The 23392-nt window shown below is 43.7% G+C and overlaps 2 protein-coding genes across 3 annotated transcripts; one reads left to right on the forward strand and one right to left on the reverse strand.

The window, feature by feature from the left end:
* Positions 1 to 574: 574 nt before the first annotated feature.
* On the reverse strand, positions 575 to 13841 carry LOC120053694 (thimet oligopeptidase-like). Its single transcript, XM_039000883.1, has 14 exons — positions 12460 to 13841; positions 11265 to 11471; positions 9868 to 10016; positions 9196 to 9303; positions 8858 to 8960; positions 8510 to 8667; positions 8044 to 8179; positions 7086 to 7228; positions 3244 to 3467; positions 2552 to 2753; positions 2010 to 2196; positions 1711 to 1839; positions 1424 to 1560; positions 575 to 1164 (listed from the first exon to the last, which is right to left on the reverse strand). The coding sequence occupies exons 1-14, from the start codon at positions 12470 to 12472 to the stop codon at positions 1003 to 1005; spliced, it is 2058 nt and encodes a 685-aa protein (XP_038856811.1). The 5' UTR covers positions 12473 to 13841; the 3' UTR covers positions 575 to 1002.
* Positions 12636 to 22648, forward strand: LOC120053695 (small glutamine-rich tetratricopeptide repeat-containing protein alpha-like). 2 transcript variants are annotated; one of them, XM_039000884.1, is made up of 12 exons: positions 12636 to 12745; positions 13386 to 13534; positions 13666 to 13769; positions 17461 to 17551; positions 18316 to 18415; positions 18593 to 18697; positions 18812 to 18947; positions 19034 to 19096; positions 21104 to 21141; positions 21304 to 21501; positions 21681 to 21803; positions 21949 to 22648. In XM_039000884.1, exons 2-11 carry the CDS (start codon positions 13435 to 13437, stop codon positions 21790 to 21792), a joined length of 1047 nt encoding a protein of 348 aa, XP_038856812.1. In that variant the 5' UTR covers positions 12636 to 12745; positions 13386 to 13434; the 3' UTR covers positions 21793 to 21803; positions 21949 to 22648. The 2 variants fall into 2 exon arrangements, with proteins under 2 accessions (XP_038856812.1, XP_038856813.1); XM_039000885.1 differs by lacking the exon at positions 21949 to 22648 and having other exon boundaries at positions 21088 to 21141; positions 21681 to 21798.
* Positions 22649 to 23392: the final 744 nt, after the last annotated feature.

Consider the following 23392-nt stretch of genomic DNA (forward strand, 5'->3'; position numbering starts at 1 on the left):
TTATGGCAGCGAGTGTAACAGTTGTATTCTTACGACAGTGTGTTGTAACAGCTTTATGGCAGCGAGTGTAACAGTTGTATTCTTACGACAGTGTGCTGTAACAGCTTTATGGCAGCAAGTGTAACAGTTGTATTCTTACGACAGTGTGCTGTAACAGCTTTATGGCAGCGAGTGTAACAGTTGTATTCTTACGACAGTGTGTTGTAACAGCTTTATGGCAGCGAGTGTAACAGTTGTATTCTTACGACAGTGTGCTGTAACAGCTTTATGGCCGCGAGTGTAACAGTTGAATTCTTAGGACAGTGTGTTGTAACAGCTTTATGGCAGCGAGTGTAACAGTTGTATTCTTACGACAGTGTGCTGTAACAGCTTTATGGCAGCGAGTGTACTTCAAGTGAAAGGCTAGAGCCTCATTTTATCAGACAGGATACTGAATCTGTCAGAGATACTGACCAAAATGAGTTTGAGGTCCCATGCTCAAGGTACAGTACATATTGCAGCTCTGCAGAAACTGGAGAGCTACTTCTTCTGAGAAAACTGACAGAAGTCAACAAATGCCGACAAAAGGGTCAAGTCAATTCTTTGTTAGTGTATTTTGCTCTTCCTTACTTGAATACAATTGCAGTTTAAAATATACCTCCAAACACAGCACAAAAGGGGGGAAACTGGGTGATATTGCATGCAGAGCAATCTTTCCCAACCCTGGTCAGTACACATTTTTATTGTAACCCTGGACAAGCACACCTGATTCAACTCATTTAGGGCTTGATGATTAGTTAACAAGTTGAACGAGGTGTGCTTAATAAAAATGTCTACTGTTGGGATACTGGAGGACCAGGGTTGGGGAACACTGCTGTAGAGCAGCAGAAACTGGAAATTCTTCTCTTTATCAATTCTTGTCTTCGTCGTTTTTTTGTTGTTGTTGAAAATGTAGGTCCCTTGTGCCCGTGTCCTAAGGGTATGATTGGTTGGAGATGTTCACGCTGAGCTGGTTGTGATTGGTCAACAGGCACATGGAGTGTCCGCCTCCAGCTCAACCGTTAGTCCTTTGCTCAGAAGGAAAGCTTCTTGCTTTGGCTCCCGCCCTAGGAAGTTCTTCAGCATCAGTTCAGCATCCTCCGAGCCTCCGGGCTTCAGGATAAAGTTTCTGTAGTCAAGCCCCACCTGGGAGAGATGGAAAAAGATCTCGGCATCAAACAGGAGGCCATTTTAGCCAAAAAACAATTACATTTGTGCCATGGTGAAATCATTTGGAGCTCAAAAACCAAAGTCAGATGACATGACTCCAGTCCTGGAGGGCTGCAGGCAGTCACTGCTCACTAGCATCAATAACCAATGACACCTGATATAAATTACTAGATAATAGCTGAAGATGGTCAAGTGTAAAAACAGCATTGTAAATAACTAGCTCAGCTGTGCCAACCTTTGGGTTCATGATGCCCTCCTGCTTGAAGCGGGCGTAGAACATGTCCATGGAGTAGACCTCGCTCCAGAGGTAACCGTAGTACTGGGCGTCATAACCACCTGCCAGGTGGCCAAATGTGGCAGGCATGTTGGTTCCTATGGGCACAATGGCAAAGAGAAAGGATTGTTTAAAAGCTGTGACAATGACCATAGGAGTTGGCAAGATGGCACAAACATATCTGGGACCAGGCTACCAAACTACAGCTGTGATGGTGGTCTGGCTCACTGGTTGAGGTTGTCTCTGACCTGAGGATGCGGGCACACCCAGGATCTCCTGGCACAGCCGGGCATACTCCTCAGCCGGGTCCAGGCCATTCTTGGTGTGGAGTGCCTGGTCCACCTTGGCCAGGACAATCTGACGCAGGTTAAACAGACCTGCATGGGAGGGAGAGAGTTAACACAACACACTGATACCTGTAAACCAGGTAGTTCATCAGGATTCTGGTTGGTGACCACAGCCGAATAACCCAACCTCCAGCACTGGTATACAACGTGTTAAGGGGTGTTCTATTAAGGAACCAGGAATTTTTTTTGTGGTGACCCACCCGTGTTGGCCAGCCGGGACTTCATGAGTTTATCCAGCAGGTCGTCAGGGATAGGGGCGCCCGTCTTGTAGTGTTTGGACATGCGCTGCAGGGGCTCTTTCTCCCACACCCAGTTCTCCAACATCTGGGAGGGCGCCTCCACAAAGTCCCGCTCCACGTGAGTCCCGCTGAACATGGCAAAGTTCGCCTGGTAGCAGCAGAGACAGAAGAGAGACGGGTATCTGTTAATAAACGAATCCTGAGGTGTAGTAGGTTTAAGTAGTTCATATCAGTCTGAATAAAAAATATCATGCATGTATAATATGAAATATATATTTTAGATTGAATGATCAGAGGAGGACAATACCCTCTCTGGCATTAAAGTGACTTGTAAGAAGTCCTTGCTTACAAAGTCTTTTAGGTTGATTTGACAGGAAATATATAAATAAAAGCCAGAGTGGGAAATATATTAACCATCACACTAAAATGCCTTTATTCAGACAAACATTAATTTCAGTGCACAGGAACAGAACAATGCTGTATACTAGTAATGACACACACACCTGAGCGCAGAGCTGGTGCATGACATGGCCAAACTCGTGGAAGTAGGTCTCCACCTCGTCATGCTGCAGCAGGGAGGGGGCATCGGCCGTGGGCTTGCTGAAGTTGGCCACCATGGCTGCCACCGCCATTTGGCGGGTCCCGTCCGACAGCAGACAGCCGGGCTGCAGGCCGAAGCAGGCAGCGTGGCCGTACTTCCCCTCTCTGGGGGGGGGGGGGGGGGTAAACACAATCACCATGACTGTTTAACATGACTGGCTAAATCTGAGTTTTTTTTTTTTTTTTTAATTGTCTCCCCCATTATGTTGATGAGCAAAGGTGAGCTCTTTCTCTATTTTGATTGCAGTTTAACTTCATTTACAAAATGAAACCGTAACTCTGCAGAGCAATGAAATAGAGATTTCTTCCCCTCCAAAAAAAGGACAAAATCCTTATAAAAGATAGATATATCAAAACAATCGTACAAAACACATTGCTTTGCTTTTCATGTATTGATGTGAATATTGATGTGTATATTGATGTGTATATTGATGTGTATAGTGTTTGATGTGTATACAGGGGGCACATATTAAAGAGACCTTGGTCTCAGCATGATTCCCTGTTAAAATAAAGGCTAAATAAAATAAAATAGTAAACCAAAGGCGGCCATCTTTAATATCTCCTTTTCTATCTCCTCTGCTTTCCTTCGACTCACCTTGGGAAGAGGTCCAGGTAGAACTGGCCCACCACCGTGCCCGAGGTGCGGTCCTTGACGCAGTAGAGAGTGACGTCGTCGTGCCAAACTGGGGCGCCCTCCACCAGATCAAAGGTGAGGTTGAGCAGCTCCTGGTAGATGTCCAACAGGCCCCGGGTCACCACCTCCATTGGGAAGTACTCTTTCAGCTGGTTCTGGTCCACCGCGTACTGGGTCTCCTCCACCTAAAGGGGGGCAGAGCAGAGGAAATATATTTAATTAAACACTTCAAAAGTGTATTCATACCCTCAGGGGCAAATATAAACCACACAGCCGACAGGGTCAGCTCTACCGCCGCAGTAAAAAAGAGATGTTTTTATTATCACACTATTATTTTGTTTACAGAAATATACACAATACACACATATACAGTATATATACAGTAGCAGTCAAAAGTATGGACACGTCAACTCATTCAAGGGGTTTTCTTTATTTTTACTATTTTCTACATTTTAGAATAGTAGTGAAGACATAAAAATGATGAAATAACACATGGAATCATTTAATAACCCAAAAAGTATTAAACATATCAAAATATATTTTAGACTCTTCAAAGAAGCCACCATTTGCCTTGATGACAGCTTTACACACTCAGTCACCTGGAATGAATTTCAATTAATAGGTGTGCCTTGTTAAAAGCTCATTTGTGGAATTTCTTTCCTTCTTAATGCGTTTGAGCCAATTAGTTGTGTTGTGACAAGGTAGGGGTGGTATACAGAAGATAGCCCTATTTGGTAAAAGACCAAGTCCATATTACAGCAAGAACAGCTCAAATAAGCAAAGAGAAACGACAGTCCATCATTACATTAAAATATGAAGGTCAGTCAATGCGGAACACTTCAAGAACTTTGAAAGTTTCTTCAAGTGCAGTTGCAAAAACCATCAAGTACTGTGATGAAACTGGCTCTCATGAGGACTGCCACAGGAAAGGAAGACCCAGAGTTACCTCTGCTGCAGAGGATGAGTTCATTAGAGTTAACTGCACCTCAGATTGCAGTCCAAATAAATGTTTCACGGAGTTCAAGTAACAGACACATTTCAACATCAACTGTTCAGAGGAGACTGCGGGAATTAGGCCTTCATGGTCAAATTGCTGCAAAGAAACCACTACTAAAGGACATCAATAAGAAGAAGAGACTTACTTGGGCTAAGAAACATGAACAATGTACATTAGACCGGTGGAAATCTGTCCTTTGGTCTGATATGAGATGTCTTTGTGAGACGCGAAGTAGGTGAACGGATGATCTCCGCATGTGTGGTTTCCACCGTGAAGCATGGAGGAGGTGGTGTGATGGTGCTTTGCTGGTGGCACTGTCAGTGATTTATTTAGAATTCAAGGCACACATAACCAGCATGGCTACCACAGCATTCTGCAGCAATATGCCATCCAAACTGATATGCGCTTAGTGGGACTATCATTTGTTTTTCAACAGGACAATGACCCAACACACCTCCAGGCTGTGTAAGGGCTATTTGACCAAGAAGGAGAGTGATGGAGTGCTGCATCAGATGACCTGGCCTCCAGAATCACCTGACCTCAACCCAATTGAGATGGTTTGGGATGAGTTGGACTGCAAAGTGAAGGAAGAGCAGCCAACAAGTGCTCAGCATGTGGGAACTCCTTCAAGACTGTTGGAAAAGCATTCCTCATGAAGCTGGTTGAGAGAATGCAAAGAGTGTGCAAAGCTGAAATCAAGGCAAAGGGTGGCTACTCTGCAGAATGTAAAATGTACAGTCAGGGCCAAAAGTTTTGAGAATGACACAAATATAAATTTTCACAAAGTCTGCTGCCTCAGTTTGTATTTGCATATACTCCAGAATGTTATGAAGAGTGATCAGATGAATTGCAATTAATTGCAAAGTCCCTCTTTGAATCCCCCAAAAAACATTTCCACTGCATTTCAGCCCTGCCACAAAAGGACCAGCTGACATTGAACCGCAGTCAGTGATTCTCTGGTTAACACAGGTGTGAGTGTTGACGAGGACAAGGCTGGAGATCACTCTGTCATGCTGATTGAGTTTTAATAACAGACTGGAAGCTTCAAAAGGTGCTTGGAATCATTGTTCTTCCTCTGTCTACCATGGTTACCTGCAAGGAAACACATGCCGTCATCATTGCTTTGCACAAAAAGGGCTTCACAGGCAAGGATATTGCTGCCAGTAAGATTGCAACTAAATCAACCATTTATCGGATCATCAAGAACTTCAAGGAGAGCGGTTCAATTGTTGTGAAGAAGGCTTCAGGGCGCCCAAGAAAGTCCAGCAAGCGCCAGGACCGTCTCCTAAAGTTAATTCAGCTGCGGGATCGGGGCACCACCAGTACAGAGCTTTCTCAGGAATGGCAGCAGGCAGGTGTGAGTGCATCTGCACGCACAGTGAGGCAAAGACTTTTGGAGGATGGCCTGGTGTCAAGAAGGGTAGCAAAGAAGCCACTTCTCTCCAGGAAAAACATAAAGGACAGACTGATATTCTGCAAAAGGTACAGGGATTAGACTGCTGAGGACTGGGGTAAAGTCATTTTCTCTGATGAATCCCCTTTCCGGAAAAAAGCTTGTCCGGAGAAGACAAGGTGAGCGCTACCATCAGTCCTGTGTCATGTCAACAGTAAAGCATCCTGAGACCATTCATGCGTGGGGTTGCTTCTCAGCCAAGGGAGTGGGCTCACTCACAATTTTGCCTAAGAACACGGCCATGAATAAAAAATGGTACCAACACATCCCCCGAGAGCAACTTCTCCCAACCATCCAGGAACAGTTTGGTGACGAACAATGCCTTTTCCAGCATGATGGGGCACCTTGCCATAAGGCAAAAGTGATAACTAAGTGGCTCGGGGAACAAAACATCGATATTTTGGGTCCATGGCCAGGAAACTCCCCAGACCTTAATCCCATTGAGAACTTGTGGTCAATCCTCAAGAGGCGGGTGGACAAACAAAAACCCACAAATTCTGACAAACTCCAAGCATTGATTATGCAAGAATGGGCTGCCATCAGTCAGGATGTGGCCCAGAAGTTAATTGACCACAAGTCAGGGCGTATTGCAGAGGTCTTGAAAAAGAAGGGTCAACACTGCAAATATTGACTCTTTGCATCAACTTCATGTAATTGTCAATAAAAGCCTTTGACACTTATGAAATGCTTGTAATTATACTTCAGTATTCCATAGTAACATCTGACAAAAATATCTAAAGACACTGAAGCAGCAAACTTTGTGGAAATTAATATTTGTGTCATTCTCAAAACTTTTGGCCACGACTGTATTTTGATTTGTTTAACACTTGTTGGGTTATTAAATGATTCCAAATGTTTTATTTAATAGTTTTGATGTCTTTACTATTATTCTACAATGTAGAAAACAGTAAAAAGTACAAATAAAGAAAAAACCTTGAATGAGTAGGTGTATCCAAACTTTTGACTGGTACTATGTGTGTGTGTGTATATATGGTGTAGCAATTATTTTATAGTTTCAAGTTTTATTAGACATATGTAGGGGATACACATGGTTCCTTCTCGATAATGCAACAATAAGAAATAATAAAAAATAAGAATAGGAACATTCTAAATGGTAAATGGCTCAGTAAAATATAATAAACATTTTAGCATGAGTATAATACAGGAAGGCACAATTTATAGTCCAACATTTACACGGGGGATTGGGGGTAAATACAACAGAACAATAATCTTTGCATCCTGCAACTCTGATATCATCCCACACCGATGTATTGATGTGTTAAATAAAGCGGTGTTGGGTAACTGAGCATAACAGAGTTGTAGACATTTGTCTTTATTCCCCCTCTGCCCTACCTGGGTCATGAAGTAGCGCGTGTCCCAGGCTTGCAGCTCGCCATTGAAAGGCAGGCTCCTCTTCTGGCACTCCTTCTCCTTCAGCGCGAGGATAACCTTGCGCTCCTCCTCCCCCAGGGGCTTCAGCTTACGGGCCAGCTCCTCTGGAAAATACAAACAGTACCTTATTGTCAAAGGTACTTACGGGCCATCTCCTCTGGAAAATACAAACAGTACCTTATTGTCAAAGGTACTTACGGGCCAGCTCCTCTGGAGAATACAAACATTACCTTATTGTCAAAGGTACTTACGGGCCAGCTCCTCTGGAGAATACAAACATTACCTTACTGTCAAAGGTACACAAAGGATATGTGTATCCTCCGAAAGACAGACACAGACGTTGGAGCAGAGCGGTGGTAACTAGTGTGTGTCTTGTTTTTTGCAATGTGAAACATTTTGTGTTGTAGCAGTTGTGTTTGTTAATGCATAGTTGAGTGTGAGCAGTGCCCTCAACAAATACAATATGACATAAATACTTTGACTAAAATGGAACAGGGTGGTTACGGCCACTGGGGTCAGGGGAGTATAGGGAAGCAGCTGCAGCACACACACTTCAAAATGTTTTATTGTCACATACACCGGATAGGTGCAGTGAAATGTGTTGTTTTACAGGGTCAGCCAGAGCAGTACAGTGCCACTGGAGCAACTTAGGGTTAATTATTACATATTTTTCACGTTGTCGGCACAGGTATTCATGTGACCTTTCGGTTAGTGGCGCAACGCTCTAACCGGTAGGCTACCCGCCTTCCCAATAACTTGTTTCTGATAGAACTGACAGCAGCCTCTGCAGCTAACAATAGTAAACCACAAACAACTAGCCAAATTGTACACTGGTCAGTTGAAAATGGAACCGCGGACCATAACAACCTTTCAATGAGTTGTACGAACTCCTTTCTCAACCCCTCCCATCTCGACCCACCTAGGAAGCCGGCCACCTTCTTGCCAGACTTGGCCATGTTCATCTCCAGGACAAAGTCAGTGTGGGTGGTGAAGCCCAACAGGGAGCTCTTCTGAGCCCTCAGCTGCACCAGCTCTTTCAGGATGGCAGAGTTTTCCTACACCAGGAGAAAATTACAGAGGTTGGAATCTGAAATGAATTCGAGGGGACCATTTTTCCGGTTATACTTGGTGCTCAGAGAAAATAAAAAATGTGGAGCTGAAACGCACTTTGTTGTCCATCATATATTTTGGCTGAAATAAACTTAATGGTACATTTCCGTGCAGCAGTCTGACTTTATTTATTTGAGGGGGCTCAGCAATTTTCTTGCTTCGAATACTTTCTCTGGCCATTGCCGTGTTTACATTTTTTTATTACAGTAGGGTACCCAATTCTCTTCCAATACCGGATAGTATCTCTGTCTCACAGAGAACAGACAATGGCTCACCTCTTTGCAGCGAGAGTTGAAGGCCTCCTCCAGCTTCCTACGGGTCTCAGGGATGAAGCACTTCTTCATGGTGGGGAAGTAGTGAGGGTACTTGAGGGTGATCTTCAGCTTGTCCCCGTCCTTCTCCAGCGAGCTCAGGAAGTCCTCGGGGAGACCGCCTAAAGTGCATCGTCATACATGTCAGAAGTCATACTTCTGGTTTTGCTTTCAATGATACAGCCACCGTCGGTAAAAGTGATGTTTTTGGCATTCTTTAGACCGTGACTTCTACAAAAGAACAGGGACCGCGTTGATAGGTGTCTGACCAAAGATCAAAAAGCAGACCAAATCTATATCCTGTGAACTCACCCAGCTCCTCTCTGGTGAAAACCAGACTGGTGGTGTCCTCGTTCAGGTGTTTGTTGAAGTCAATGCACAGGTTGCTAAGCTTCTTCTTAATCCTTTTGACTTCCTGTTTTGAGATCGAAGTAAGACAATGGATTGACAATGACCCTAATGATCAGAGGTAGAGCTGGGTTGAAATACTATTAGAAATCATTTCAAATACTCTAGCTGTGCTTGTCTGAAGCACTACAGGCAGGCTAAAGCAATCGCTCAGTATTGGGAAAATGGCAAATAGTATTTGAACCCAGGTCTGATCAGAGTATGAGCTTTGGAATTTAAAACCTTTCAGTTAAGTCCCTTACATTCTGTGTCTCTTTAGTCAGGTGGAGGCCATTCCTTTGACCCAGCTTGATCAGCCTCTCCATGTACCTCTTGGATTCATCAGTGAGCGTGTCAGCGTCAACCTTCCCCTGTGAGAGGACGGAAAGCAGAACTCAGCTGATGAGAATGATTCTGCACCCAGCTTTGCGTAGCCGTAGGATACTTCTAAAGACAACATGATGAGGCAATAACATGTGAAAACATACAGGCCTCACCTACTGAGATCCTATCGGTACATCTCAACAGGCCAAAGGGCATTTTCCCCTTCTTTATTAGTCCTGATCGCTCAACAAAGTATTTATCAGCTGTACTGATCTGATGAAGTAGGCAGATGAAAGCACATCCACTGAGTGTGTTTTCAGATCAGTTTTCATCAGTCAGACTGCAGATGAAGAATAAATAAAGAATAAATAAAATGTTTTTCTTCTCCTTAATAGCTTGTACCTCACAGATAACTACTTTATTGAGGAAAAATGTACTCACTATGACTGATATGTGGTTGTCCCACATATCTTAAGATGAATGCACTAACTGTAAGTGGCTCTGGATAAGAGCGTCTGCTAAATGACTAAATGTCAATGTAAAGAGATGAGGACAGGAAGCCACTTCAGACTATTGAGATGGACCTCCTTTATTGACCTCTTCCTCCTCACCTCCAGTGCCACGATCCTCTGGTAGACGTCCTCCCTCATGCTCATCTCCACGTCAAACTCGGACAGCTTCTTGTCGGCGTCGGTGCTGGCCGTGCGTACGTCCTTGGAGGAAGACACGTGCTGGGGGAAGTCCAGCATATTGCGCTCAACTGGAATAACATGTCAAAATGCAAGAGTGAGCAGGTATTATGAGTGTCACTTTCTTTGCAAGTGATTTTTAGTATTATTTAAAACAGGGAATCCCCCTGAGAACTTACAAAACACGATCATGAAAAAAACATTCCTCACTAATAGAGTAATCAACTGTATCATGATGCACTGTATCATGACGATGATTATATTTTGGGCTTTTTCAGTGCTCAAAATTATTTCGTACTGAAAGAGGGGGACTCACCTCATCCTTTACCAATGTGTAACACCCACCTGTAGTTTATAAATCCAGTCTAATGTGACCATTTTTAGCTTGAAACATAAGCTCAGGTTTTGGGGAATGTGCATTGTGATGAAACAGTTAATAAAAGGCCTAAAATGATGAGAGGCAGGATAGTGATAATAAAAACATGCTCTTTTGTACATTTTGTATGAGATATTTTGCTGCACCGGGTTTATAAAAGGCTACAACTGCCTGATGTAACATGTACAGCCCAGTGTCCACTGCCTGTGCCCTGGTTTCAAAACAATGCCAAAAACACTATTGTGGTGAGCATAGGCTGGTCTGCTAGTCTTTATGTAAAAAGTGCTGATTTGTCTATAACATTGCATACCTCTTTCCTGCCAACTCAGACTTTTCCCCATCGCTTACAATGGCAGTGGAATAGATGCTAGGGGTGGTTGCTATGAACTGAACTGCTGGACTGAACTGATTATATATATCTTTAGTTTTGTTTTTGTGAAACCTGCCCATCAGCTACCAACAAAGTGCATGGACTTGTTCTTTGCCCTCTTTACACAAGTATATGGTTCTACTGAACAAATGCACCAATTATGTATCAACCTATTTTTTATTTTATTTAACTAGGCAAGTCAGTTAAGAACAAATTCTTAATTACAATGACGGCCTACCGGGGAACAGTGGGTTAACTGCCTAGTTCAGGGGCAGTTACTGGCCCAACGCTCTAACCACTAGGCTACCTGCCGCCCCAAACCTATAGGTTCGTACATAGAGGAAATTATAGGGGAAACCTGTTGGGAAGCACTTGTCAAGTCACATACACTTAATATCCCTCCTACCATCTAATTATTTCCTTGATGGCAGACGACTCTTTAAATAACTGGAGAGGTTGACACCATATTTTCACCATACTGCTGTAACCTTAATTCAGTCATTTCAATTCACTGTCACAATAGAGGAAAGGGGTTAAAGAAAGGTGTCTTTTTGGAGTATGAGTCTCACCCACCTGTGTACTCCACCTCTACATCAGCGAGGGATTTCAGGGTGTTCTCATAGGAAACACTGGCCAGGTCCAGGGCCCCAACACAGTCATACACCTTTTTGGTCTTGTCAATAAGCTCATCTGATAGCTGATGGATTTGCTCGGGGGTCAGGTCCCAGCGCAGGCGGTTGTCAGCACACACTTGCGCACCACTGCCAGACGCCACCTCTCCTGTGGGGTGAAATAAGGAATGGTCACGAGTTGGATGGTTCGTCTTGGAAAAGGCCTAACTGCTGAACTGTGAGGAAGTGTACAGGTTATAAGGAAATAGCTTTTTTTCACTATGGCGACATTCAATGGCATTTTCTATAAACTATGCCTAGTTTCAGCATCAGCACTGCTCACGTGGTCAGAAGATACTGTGGCTGATGTACAGTCAACACTACTGTGACCGTTTTTACAACCCATAAAAATACTAGCTAGCAACAGTTCAGTGCTGCCCTTAAAACACTAGCAACCAATTGGCAGTATGCAAATGACAACCCGTGATTGTAGTAATACTGTTGACATTTCTACTATTTACTCTATGGAAACTATGTGGATGAGCATTGTAGTAGCTAATCCAGTGATACTTTGGGGTTCAACACTGATTATCTAAAACAATTAGCTAACACTAGCTAACTATCGTTTAATTAAATTAGGCGGTTGTCATCCTCCCTACTGAAATATATATATAGTTAGCAAATGTAAGAGGGCATTGTCAGTACTGCTTACTTTGTACTTCACAAATATTGTAACATTTGGAAGGTTCAGGTTCATTATCAAAACGCGCCAGTGGGATTCTTGCCAATTTGTAATCACGCCTGGCTTTTGATCTAGTTGGCTAGGTAGCTAACTGAATGGGACGGATGCATGCAAAGCGTTGTAACTAGCTAACTATCAATCGTGTTAGTGCGTGGCTAAGCTGGTTATTTAGCTAGATGCGATGAACCTGCAGAGATGTGCTTGCTTGCTACAAACATTTTAATAGCATGCAATACATTTTCTGTTAAATAAGGTTAACGTTAGCTAACTAACGTTAAAGCGTTAGTATACAGAAAGCGTTATCACGTCCAGCACAGACTGACGATCGAATATGCAAAACGTTGAGTTTATTCATTTGACAATGACGTGTTACAAAATACCCAATGTAATATTAATGAATTTCGTAAAGACTCACCTGTCGGTGCCATATTTCAGAAATCTGAGAAGCAACGTTCGCGGTGAGTTTTACAGCCTGTGGTTGACGATGCCAATTCAGCGATTAGGGGTTTTGACCACTGATGTTTCCCTTAGGTACCACAGCCACAAAGTCAAAATTGGGGGCACGCACACTGACGTAAAGACGCATGCTTCAGCCTACACTGATATGACGCGTCACACATGCGACGAAAATCAACACATTTTTTTCTCCCATCACCACCAGCTAACGTTACTGCGAGGAACATCTGAAGCAAAGGCAACTGGTAAGACTAATTATTGCTAGTTAACACATTTGTATATATGTTATATCGTGTGGCATAGCTGAACGCTCTTTAAACCACATAGCTATCTGTCAGTTGAGTAAATCGGGGTAAAGTGCTCAGAAAGCCATGTTATTGCCGTCATGTCAGTAATGCTAAGCTAGATAGCTACAATCAAAATACTAGTTAGCCCTAGTTAAGCTATCCACGTAAGTTTAACCAGCTCCTTACACGTAAACAAAATTAGCTCGTCTGTTAATGTGGCAATACACTGAGTGCTTTCACATGGCAGACCAACTGCTAGCTGTGTTAGCCGTATTAGCATTAGCTAGCAGCCGACCATAAGCAACTTACTAGAACAGTCTAGTTAGCTAGCAACGTCACCTGCCAAGTAAACTAACTAGCTTGTTAGCATGTTTGTTATTAGTTTAGGATTAAGAAACGAAACTATCTAGTCACTAGCGGACTTAACTCCACGGTGAACTTCAGTCCGCTATCGAAACAGATGGTAACGTATAGGCTTTTATGTTATGTAGCTATAATATAAATGTAGGAGACAATTAATCCCAACCAGTTGCCAGTTATTTACAGTGGATGTTGTTGTTTTTTATACCTACAACATCTCATTAACTTTCTTCTTCAGGGTCCCTCGCAATACACATTCTACTGAGAGGTTTGGACCTCAATCCAAAATGACAGACACAAAGCGTCTTGCCATCTCCATCATTCAGTTTCTTCATGATCAACTGGGCTCTGGGAGTCTATCTTCAGATGCTCAGGAAAGTTTAGAAGGTAAGTTGGAGTAAGGAAGCCAAGAGTCAGTCTGAGGAGATGGGTTCTCAGCCTTTGTTGGACGATGGCCAGGGACTCAACTGTGTCCAGTTAGTGTCATTGCCATTCCTCAACATCTGATTATTTTCCAGTTGCAGTCCAATGCCTGGAGACGGCCTTCGAGGTCTCGACCGATGACCAGACCCTATCTGTCACTCAAACATTACCAGAGATTTTTGCCTCTGCGACACAGAAGGTAGACTCAACATTTACATTTACATTTAAGTCATTTAGCAGACGCTCTTATCCAGAGCGACTTACAAATTGGTGCATTCACCTTATGACATCCAGTGGAACAGCCACTTTACAATAGTGCATCTAAATCTTTTAAGGGGGGGGGGGGGTCAGAAGGAATACTTTATCCTATCCTAGGTATTCCTTAAAGAGGTGGGGTTTCAGGTGTCTCCGGAAGGTGGTGATTGACTCCGCTGTCCTGGCGTCGTGAGGGAGTTTGTTCCACCATTGGGGTGCCAGAGCGGCGAACAGTTTTGACTGGGCTGAGCGGGAACTGTACTTCCTCAGTGGTAGGGAGGCGAGCAGGCCAGAGGTGGATGAACGCAGTGCCCTTGTTTGGGTGTAGGGCCTGATCAGAGCCTGAAGGTACTGAGGTGCCGTTCCCCTCACAGCTCCGTAGGCAAGCACCATGGTCTTGTAGCGGATGCGAGCTTCAATTGGAAGCCAGTGGAGAGAGCGGAGGAGCGGGGTGACGTGAGAGAACTTGGGAAGGTTGAACACCAGACGGGCTGCGGCGTTCTGGATGAGTTGTAGGGGTTTAATGGCACAGGCAGGGAGCCCAGCCAACAGCGAGTTGCAGTAATCCAGACGGGAGATGACAAGTGCCTGGATTAGGACCTGCGCCGCTTCCTGTGTGAGGCAGGGTCGTACTCTGCGGATGTTGTAGAGCATGAACCTACAGGAACGGGCCACCGCCTTGATGTTATTTGAGAACGACAGGGTGTTGTCCAGGATCACGCCAAGGTTCTTAGCGCTCTGGGAGGAGGACACAATGGAGTTGTCAACCGTGATGGCGAGATCATGGAACGGGCAGTCCTTCCCCGGGAGGAAGAGCAGCTCCGTCTTGCCGAGGTTCAGCTTGAGGTGGTGATCCGTCATCCACACTGATATGTCTGCCAGACATGCAGAGATGCGATTCGCCACCTGGTCATCAGAAGGGGGAAAGGAGAAGATTAATTGTGTGTCGTCTGCATAGCAATGATAGGAGAGACCATGTGAGGTTATGACAGAGCCAAGTGACTTGGTGTATAGCGAGAATAGGAGAGGGCCTAGAACAGAGCCCTGGGGGACACCAGTGGTGAGAGCACGTGGTGAGGAGACAGATTCTCGCCACGCCACCTGGTAGGAGCGACCTGTCAGGTAGGACGCAATCCAGGCGTGGGCCGCGCCGGAGATGCCCAACTCGGAGAGGGTGGAGAGGAGGATCTGATGGTTCACAGTATCGAAGGCAGCCGATAGGTCTAGAAGGATGAGAGCAGAGGAGAGAGAGTTAGCTTTAGCAGTGCGGAGCGCCTCCGTGATACAGAGAAGAGCAGTCTCAGTTGAATGACTAGTCTTGAAACCTGACTGATTTGGATCAAGAAGGTCATTCTGAGAGAGATAGCAGGAGAGCTGGCCAAGGACGGCACGTTCAAGAGTTTTGGAGAGAAAAGAAAGAAGGGATACTGGTCTGTAGTTGTTGACATCGGAGGGATCGAGTGTAGGTTTTTTCAGAAGGGGTGCAACTCTCGCTCTCTTGAAGACGGAAGGGACGTAGCCAGCGGTCAGGTATGAGTTGATGAGCGAGGTGAGGTAAGGGAGAAGGTCTCCGGAAATGGTCTGGAGAAGAGAGGAGGGGATAGGGTCAAGCGGGCAGGTTGTTGGGCGGCCGGCCGTCACAAGACGCGAGATTTCATCTGGAGAGAGAGGGGAGAAAGAGGTCAGAGCACAGGGTAGGGCAGTGTGAGCAGAACCAGCGGTGTCGTTTGACTTAGCAAACGAGGATCGGATGTCGTCGACCTTCTTTTCAAAATGGTTGACGAAGTCATCTGCAGAGAGGGAGGAGGGGGGGGGTAGGGGGATTCAGGAGGGAGGAGAAGGTGGCAAAGAGCTTCCTAGGGTTAGAGGCAGATGCTTGGAATTTAGAGTGGTAGAAAGTGGCTTTAGCAGCAGAGACAGAAGAGGAAAATGTAGAGAGGAGGGAGTGAAAGGATGCCAGGTCCGCAGGGAGGCGAGTTTTCCTCCATTTCCGCTCGGCTGCCCGGAGCCCTGTTCTGTGAACTCGCAATGAGTCGTCGAGCCACGGAGCAGGAGGGGAGGACCGAGCCGGCCTGGAGGATAGGGGACATAGAGAGTCAAAGGATGCAGAAAGGGAGGAGAGGAGGGTTGAGGAGGCAGAGTCAGGAGATAGGTTAGAGAAGGTTTGAGCAGAGGGAAGAGATGATAGGATGGAAGAGGAGAGAGTAGCGGGGGAGAGAGAGCGAAGGTTGGGACGGCGCGATACCATCCGAGTAGGGGCAGTGTGGGAAGTGTTGGATGAGAGCGAGAGGGAAAAGGATACAAGGTAGTGGTCGGAGACTTGGAGGGGAGTTGCGATGAGGTTAGTGGAAGAACAGCATCTAGTAAAGATGAGGTCAAGCGTATTGCCTGCCTTGTGAGTAGGGGGGGAAGGTGAGAGGGTGAGGTCAAAAGAGGAGAGGAGTGGAAAGAAGGAGGCAGAAAGGAATGAGTCAAAGGTAGACGTGGGGAGGTTAAAGTCACCCAGAACTGTGAGAGGTGAGCCGTCCTCAGGAAAGGAGCTTATCAAGGCATCAAGCTCATTGATGAACTCTCCGAGGGAACCTGGAGGGCGATAAATGATAAGGATGTTAAGCTTGAAAGGGCTGGTAACTGTGACAGCATGGAATTCAAAGGAGGCGATAGACAGATGGGTAAGGGGAGAAAGAGAGAATGACCACTTGGGAGAGATGAGGATCCCGGTGCCACCACCCCGCTGACCAGAAGCTCTCGGGGTGTGCGAGAACACGTGGGCAGACGAGGAGAGAGCAGTAGGAGTGGCAGTGTTATCTGTGGTGATCCATGTTTCCGTCAGTGCCAAGAAGTCGAGGGACTGGAGGGAAGCATAGGCTGAGATGAACTCTGCCTTGTTGGCCGCAGATCGGCAGTTCCAGAGGCTGCCGGAGACCTGGAACTCCACGTGGGTCGTGCGCGCTGGGACCACCAGGTTAGGGTGGCCGCGGCCACGCGGTGTGAAGCGTTTGTATGGTCTGTGCAGAGAGGAGAGAACAGGGATAGACAGACACATAGTTGACAGGCTACAGAAGAGGCTACGCTAATGCAAAGGAGATTGGAATGACAAGTGGACTACACGTCTCGAATGTTCAGAAAGTTAAGCTTACGTTGCAAAAATCTTATTGACTAAAGTGATTAAAATGATACAGTACTGCTGAAGTAGGCTAGCTAGCAGTGGCTGCGTTGTTGACTTTGTTAGAAAGTGAAGCTGGCTAGGTAACCTCGATAGCTAGCTAGGTAACCTCGGTAACTGGCTAGATAATTAGTCTAAACTACACAATTGTCTTAGATACAAGGACAGCAAAGACAACTATGTAGCTAGCTAACACTACACTAATCAAATCGTTCCGTTGTAATGTAATAGTTTCTACAGTGCTGCTATTCGGTAGAAGTTGGCTAGCTAGCAGTGTGACTAGGTAGGAGAACGGCAGCGCGGCGGACGAAAATAGCTGGCTAGCTAACCGATAATTACTCTAGACTACGAATGTAATAGTTTCTACAGTGCTGCTAACACTACACTACACTCAAAAGACATCCACTTAATATGAAGGTGATTGTGGCCAATAGGCCTTTGTCTAAGATGTGTTGACTGTCTGTTGCAGCATCCAGACACCTCCCAGGTGAAAATAAACACAGCCACAGATTACCCTACTGAGGAGGAAGTAGCAGAGGCAGAGAGACTCAAAACTGACGGTAGGACCTCCCCGTAATAGTTTGTGCATTACTCAGTCTTCACGATCAGCTTTAGTATTTTATTAGGATCCCCATTAGCTACTGCTAAAGCAGCAGCTACTCTTCCTGGGGTCCACATAAAACATGATATTACGGAACATTAATAGACAAGAACAGCTCAAGGACAGAACTACGTTCTTTAAAATAAGATTGTATGAAAATGTGCACTTATGCCTTGACATTCCATGCATTGTGTACTCATCATCATCAATGCTAACGGCTATACTGCAGCAATTAATTTTTCCCATACGTGCTCTAGTGCTACAACTGCTTTCTCTAAGCCGGCCCTGATATCCTTATCTCACAGCTTCAGTGTTCTGTCACAACACCAGAAAGAATCTCACAACATCAGGGGGAGAAAAACAGAAACAATCCCTGTCCTTATACCTTTAGCAGTCTGACTCCAATATTATCAACAGATATGAACATTCGAGTCTAACATCCTCAACTTAGTACAAACACACTGGCAGAATCATGTTTACCATCTGTGTCCTTCCGTCTGATGTCAATGCTAAGCATAAACATGTGATGCAAAGATGCTATTGAATGTGAAGTTCTATCAAAGTAATTTAATCCTGTTCAGTTCCCCTGATGTGAACAGATCCACATACCATACGGAACGTTGCGCTCCCTCTAAAGTTCCCATGACGTGAACTTAGCTCTCTTCAAATCTAAGGTAAAGAGCTGTTTGTAGGCCTATAATATTTGTATTTTCTTTATGGCAGGCAATGATCAAATGAAGGTTGAGAAATTTGGGGCAGCTGTGGAATTCTACTCAAAGGCTATTGCCATAAACCCCCGGAATGCAGTTTACTACTGCAACAGGTATTGACCAACAAACTCCTGAACTTGGACTCTGACATTTAGTCACACATTGTGTATGTCCAAATGCACATTTTGAGGATTTTCACGCATGTGTGCAGCTTTAGTCAAGCAATAAATTAATTTAAGCTTTTGTTTTAATGTGAAGTACTGCTAATTGTATGGAATTGTTTTTGCTAGGGCTGCTGCATACAGCAAACTAGGCAACTACGCTGGAGCAGTTCAGGACTGTGAACTTGCTATTGGGATTGACCCAAACTACAGCAAAGCATATGGAAGAATGGGGTAGGTTAGACACTAGCGTTCAATATTACCGTGGACATGGGCCAGTGTGTTGCTGCTTTGTTATTGACTGATGATTGTGAACATACATCGACTTCAAACGTCCCATGCTTCCAGGTTGGCTCTAGCCAGTTTAAACAAACACACAGAAGCTGTAGCTTATTACAAGAAAGCCCTAGAGTTGGACCCAGAGAACGACACCTACAAATCCAACCTGAAAATAGCAGAGCAGAAAATGGAGACTCCAAGCCCAGTAAGTTGGTAACATCTCAACCACAATGGAGAATACATATCAGTTGTAATATATCATTGTTGATCATGTTATTATTTTTTCTTCAGACAGGAGGAATGGGAGGAGTTGATCTGGCTGGTTTGCTCAGTAACCCTGGTTTCATGAACATGGTGAGTTCCATGAAAGCGGAAATATGTAACTTTTTGGGTGACCTGACCAAGTACACATAGAAATAGGAGTTATAGATCTGTCATTTTCATTGAAAGCAAGTCTAAGAAGCAATAGATATGTTGTGTGCTATTTCTGTGCTTCCCATTCTTACATTTCATTTTTGCATCTTTTACTTTACACAAGCTGAAAATACAATATTTTTGGTTATGGAAAATATATATTTCACAGCGGTTTAGATGGTACAATGATTCTCTACACCAGCTTGTTTTGTCACACAAACTGAAATTAGGCAAACACACTTCTTTTTTTCTCCCCCGCACCCCTAAAATGGCAGTGCGATTTCTGCATAGTGCACCTTTAACTAAAACTGGCCTTTTTCAAATGGAAAATACTAGGAACGACAAGAGAACATTAATTGGCTAATGGCAAACAAGCTGCGTCAACCATAAACAAAAAGTACAGCCATCATGCTCGTAAACAATTGTTTAAAAGCCATATAAAGTGCCTTCAAAGTATTCACACCCCTCAACTTTTTCCACATTTTGTTACAGCCAGAATTTAAAATGGATTAGATTGCGATTTATCTTGTCACTGATCTATGCACAATACCCTTTTTTTTTGTCAGTGGAATTCCATTTTATTTATTTTTTATTTGTACAAATTAATTACAAATAAAGCTGAAATGTCTTGAGAGAAAGTATTCAGCCCCTATGTTATGGCAAGACTAAATAAGGTCAGGAGTACACATTTGCTTAACAAGTCACAGAAGTTGCATGGACTCACTGTGCAATAGTGTTTAACATGATTTTTGAATGACTACCTTATCTCTGTACCCCACACATACAATTATCTGTAAGGTCCCTCAGTCAAGCAGTGAATTTGGAACACTGATTCAACCACAAAGACCAGGGAGGTTTTCCAATGACTCACAAAGAAGGGCACCTATTTATAGATGGGTATAAAGCAGACATTAAATATCTCTTTGAGCATGGTGAAGTTATTAAATACACATTGGATGTTGTATCAATACACCCAGTCACTACAACGATACGGTCGTCCTTCCTAACTCAGTTTTCAGAGAGGAAGGAAACTGCTCAGATTTCACCATGAGGCCAATGGTTACTTTAAAACAGTTAGAGTTCAATGGCAGTGGTAGACCTGAGGATGGATCAACATTGTAGTTACTCCACAGTACTAACCTAAATGACAGAGTGAAAAGAAGGAAGCCTGTACAGAAACAAGCATCCTGTTTGCAACAAGGCACTAAAGTAATGCTGCAATAAATGTGGTAAAGCAATTAGCTTTTTATCCTGAATACAAAGTGTTATGTTGGGGGCAAATCCAATACAACACATTACTGAGTACAACTCTCCATATTTTCAAGCATAGTGGTGGCTGCATCATGTTATGGGTGTGCTTGTAATCATGATTCATTCTGCTATCCACTAGACACTGGGGGATTAATTCACCTTTCAGCAGGACAATAACCTTAAAATGCAAGGTCAAATCTACGCTGGAGTTGCTTATCAAGAAGACGGTGAATGTTCCTGAGTGGTCGAGTTACAGTTTTAACTTAAATCTATGGCAAGACCTGAAAATTGTTGTCTAGCAATGATCAACAACCAATTTGACAGAGCCTGAATTTCTTATTTTTAAGAATGATAGGCAAAAGTTGCACAATCTAGGTGTGGAAAGCTCTTAGACTTTACCCAGAAAGACTCTCCGCTGTATTCACTTCCCAAGGTGCTTTTACAAAGTATTGACTCAGGGGTGTTAATACGAATGTCAATTAGATATTTCTGTATTTCATTTTCAATAAAAGTTTAGAAATGTCTAAACTTGTTTTTAAATGAGTTTCCCACTAGTAATTATTAGTTGGCGAGGCGTTCAACTGGATCCCCCCCCCCCCCCAGTCGTATTTATGAGATGTCATGAATGCAGCATATGTAAAGAAGGTTAAATAAATTAGAAATCATATTGACATTGTTAGGGCTGCTTTGTCCTAGGCATCCGGTTTGATGAACAACCCACAAGTACAGCAACTGTAAGTTATCCATTAATTGTCTATCAAATACATTCTTTTTTTCTTTTTCAGATGTAGCACAAGGACTTTAATTGCACTCTGAGATTCCACAATTAGTTGTGAAATGTAGGGCGCTTTTAAAGTAAATGCATGTAGACCACCTTTCTTGTCTGTATTGTACAGGATGTCGGGGATGATGTCAGGGGCTTACGGGCCAGTGGGAGCTCCAGCAGCGCCTGGAGTAGGGCCTGGGTTAGGAGCAGGTCCAGAGTCAGGGTTAGGAGCCGGACCAGGGTTAGGAGCCGGACCAGGGTTAGGAGCTGGACCGGCAGTTGGAGTAGGGGGAGCTGGTCCAGGTGACATCTCTGGTCTCATCCAAGCGTAAGTCTACCACCAGCTCTATGCACTCTGTCCCAAATATTACTTCTATATTATACCTGTGGCATCAGTGATAAAGACATGATAACATTTTAATGTGAGTATTAATAAAATGCATTGTTTTTGTGACTTGTACTTGGTAACTGCCATTCCATCACCTTGCTGTGTCCATGTCCATTTAGGGGCCAACAATTTGCGCAGCAAATGCAACAGCAGAACCCAGAGCTAATTGAACAGCTGAGGAGTCAAATTCACAGCCGGACACCTAGTGGTAGCAACGAAGAACAACCTTGACCCTCAGACGGGTAAGATTATCATTTTTAAATGGTTATGGGTTGGTCCATGTATCGTAGATTCGTACTGGGTTTTTGCAATGTCTTCTTTATTCCCCTTTACAAAGCGCACATGTAGAGCTAATCATAAAATTGTCTGCTCTCCCTTTTCTGACAGAGGAAGATTTGTGTGGAGAAGTGAAGACGTGTATTTTTTTTTTAAATGTATGATTTGTATTATCTCCCAACTCCATGGACAAAAAGCTTTTCATCACTGAGTAATTATTGCATGTGTGCTCCACCCCCCCTGTCTTTAAGGAAACTGATCAGCAAAACCTTGCGGGAATGATGAAATTTGATAAACCTGTTGTCAACAGATATCTAGTCCGAAGTGTCTGCAATGTCACACCAGTGTAGCTCTTGGTTTAGCTGTTTATTGTTACTATTCCTTGCCAGTGAACTGTTGTCGGAACTGAATCCCCCCCCCCCGTGACCTAAATGCAGCTGCATCACTTGAGCTTTATCATTTCAGGTACACAGAAACATCTTGAGATTATTATGCGATGATACAGTTTAGCAGTCATATACATTTGAGAAGCATCTATTTGTACAAAGAAATACTCGTTGGCAGGGATGGTATCTAGAGTACTGTCAACATTATGGGAATATCAAATGAGCATATCAAATAGGACCTATTGGTCTCCTCTGTAATCCAGGAGTTGTTTAAGCATGATACACTGTTTTTTGTTATTTTATAATGGGAATGTCAGTGTTACACTTTTGTTTTTGTCTAACATGGGTGGCTGTCTGTTTTTGTTCACAATCTTTGATTAAATCATACTAATAAATTAGCCTAACATGTTTGCTTGATTTTTAAACCCGTGTGTTATTTCAATTTAGGAAATTAATTGAAATTAAATTGAAAATTCCATTTAGAAAATATATTCATGAATTGAAATTATTTATTTGACTTGATTGCATTGATATTGATGCATTTTGTACAAAACTAAACTCAGGAGTTTAGATTTAATTTACAGTAGAGAAACCTCAGTCATCTGGAGACCTGTTTACAAAAGCCCTTTCATTGAAACGGCATCACTTAGCTCATTGCAAGCTTTTGCAAAAAGCTCAACTCGTAAATTTCCAACTTCAGCGTGTTCAAACAACTGGGAACTTGCGTAAAAGAACGAGCCTTTGCTGGGAAAATTGTTTAATGGTCATTCAACTTGGAATTCCAAGTCGCAAACTTGGAATCTTTATACAACCAAAGATTATGGATATACTATCAAGATGCATGTCTCTCCGCCCTGACAATGGGTGGGGGGGTGCATTTATTTATTTTCTTCTCCAAATTCGACACTCATTGATCTCCATAAAAAAACACCCCAAATACAATAGGATTTTGAGAGTTATTTGTCAGAGGCCATATTGTAGAATGGAAATGGTAAATGTACTGTAGATAATCATAAACAATCTTCTGGAATGATCTCAATTGTCTACAGTATGGGCTGGTTTCCCAGACTCAGATCACACCTAGACTTAAGACGGGAGAGGACGGAAGAGGGTGAGTTGGAATATACAATATTTAGCTTCGGTACAAGCATGCTAGGGGTTGGAATATA

Source organism: Salvelinus namaycush, chromosome 9 (genome assembly GCF_016432855.1).
Source record: "Salvelinus namaycush isolate Seneca chromosome 9, SaNama_1.0, whole genome shotgun sequence".
Lineage (NCBI taxonomy): Eukaryota > Metazoa > Chordata > Actinopteri > Salmoniformes > Salmonidae > Salvelinus > Salvelinus namaycush.

Excerpts from the sequence above, each read along its gene's own strand:
- LOC120053694 (XM_039000883.1), bottom strand. Across the intron at positions 2,754-3,243 it reads TACCTGGACCTCTTCCCAAG|AGAGGGGAAGTACGGCCACG; the intron begins GTGAGTCGAAGG and ends CCCCCCCCCCAG. Across the intron at positions 1,561-1,710 it reads GGGTGTGCCCGCATCCTCAG|GAACCAACATGCCTGCCACA; the intron begins GTCAGAGACAAC and ends TTGTGCCCATAG.
- LOC120053695 (XM_039000884.1), top strand. The coding sequence starts at position 13,435 with ATGACAGACACAAAGCGTCTTGCCATCTCCATCATTCAGTTTCTTCAT. Across the intron at positions 18,698-18,811 it reads AAAGCATATGGAAGAATGGG|GTTGGCTCTAGCCAGTTTAA; the intron begins GTAGGTTAGACA and ends CCATGCTTCCAG. Across the intron at positions 19,097-21,103 it reads ACCCTGGTTTCATGAACATG|GCATCCGGTTTGATGAACAA; the intron begins GTGAGTTCCATG and ends GCTTTGTCCTAG.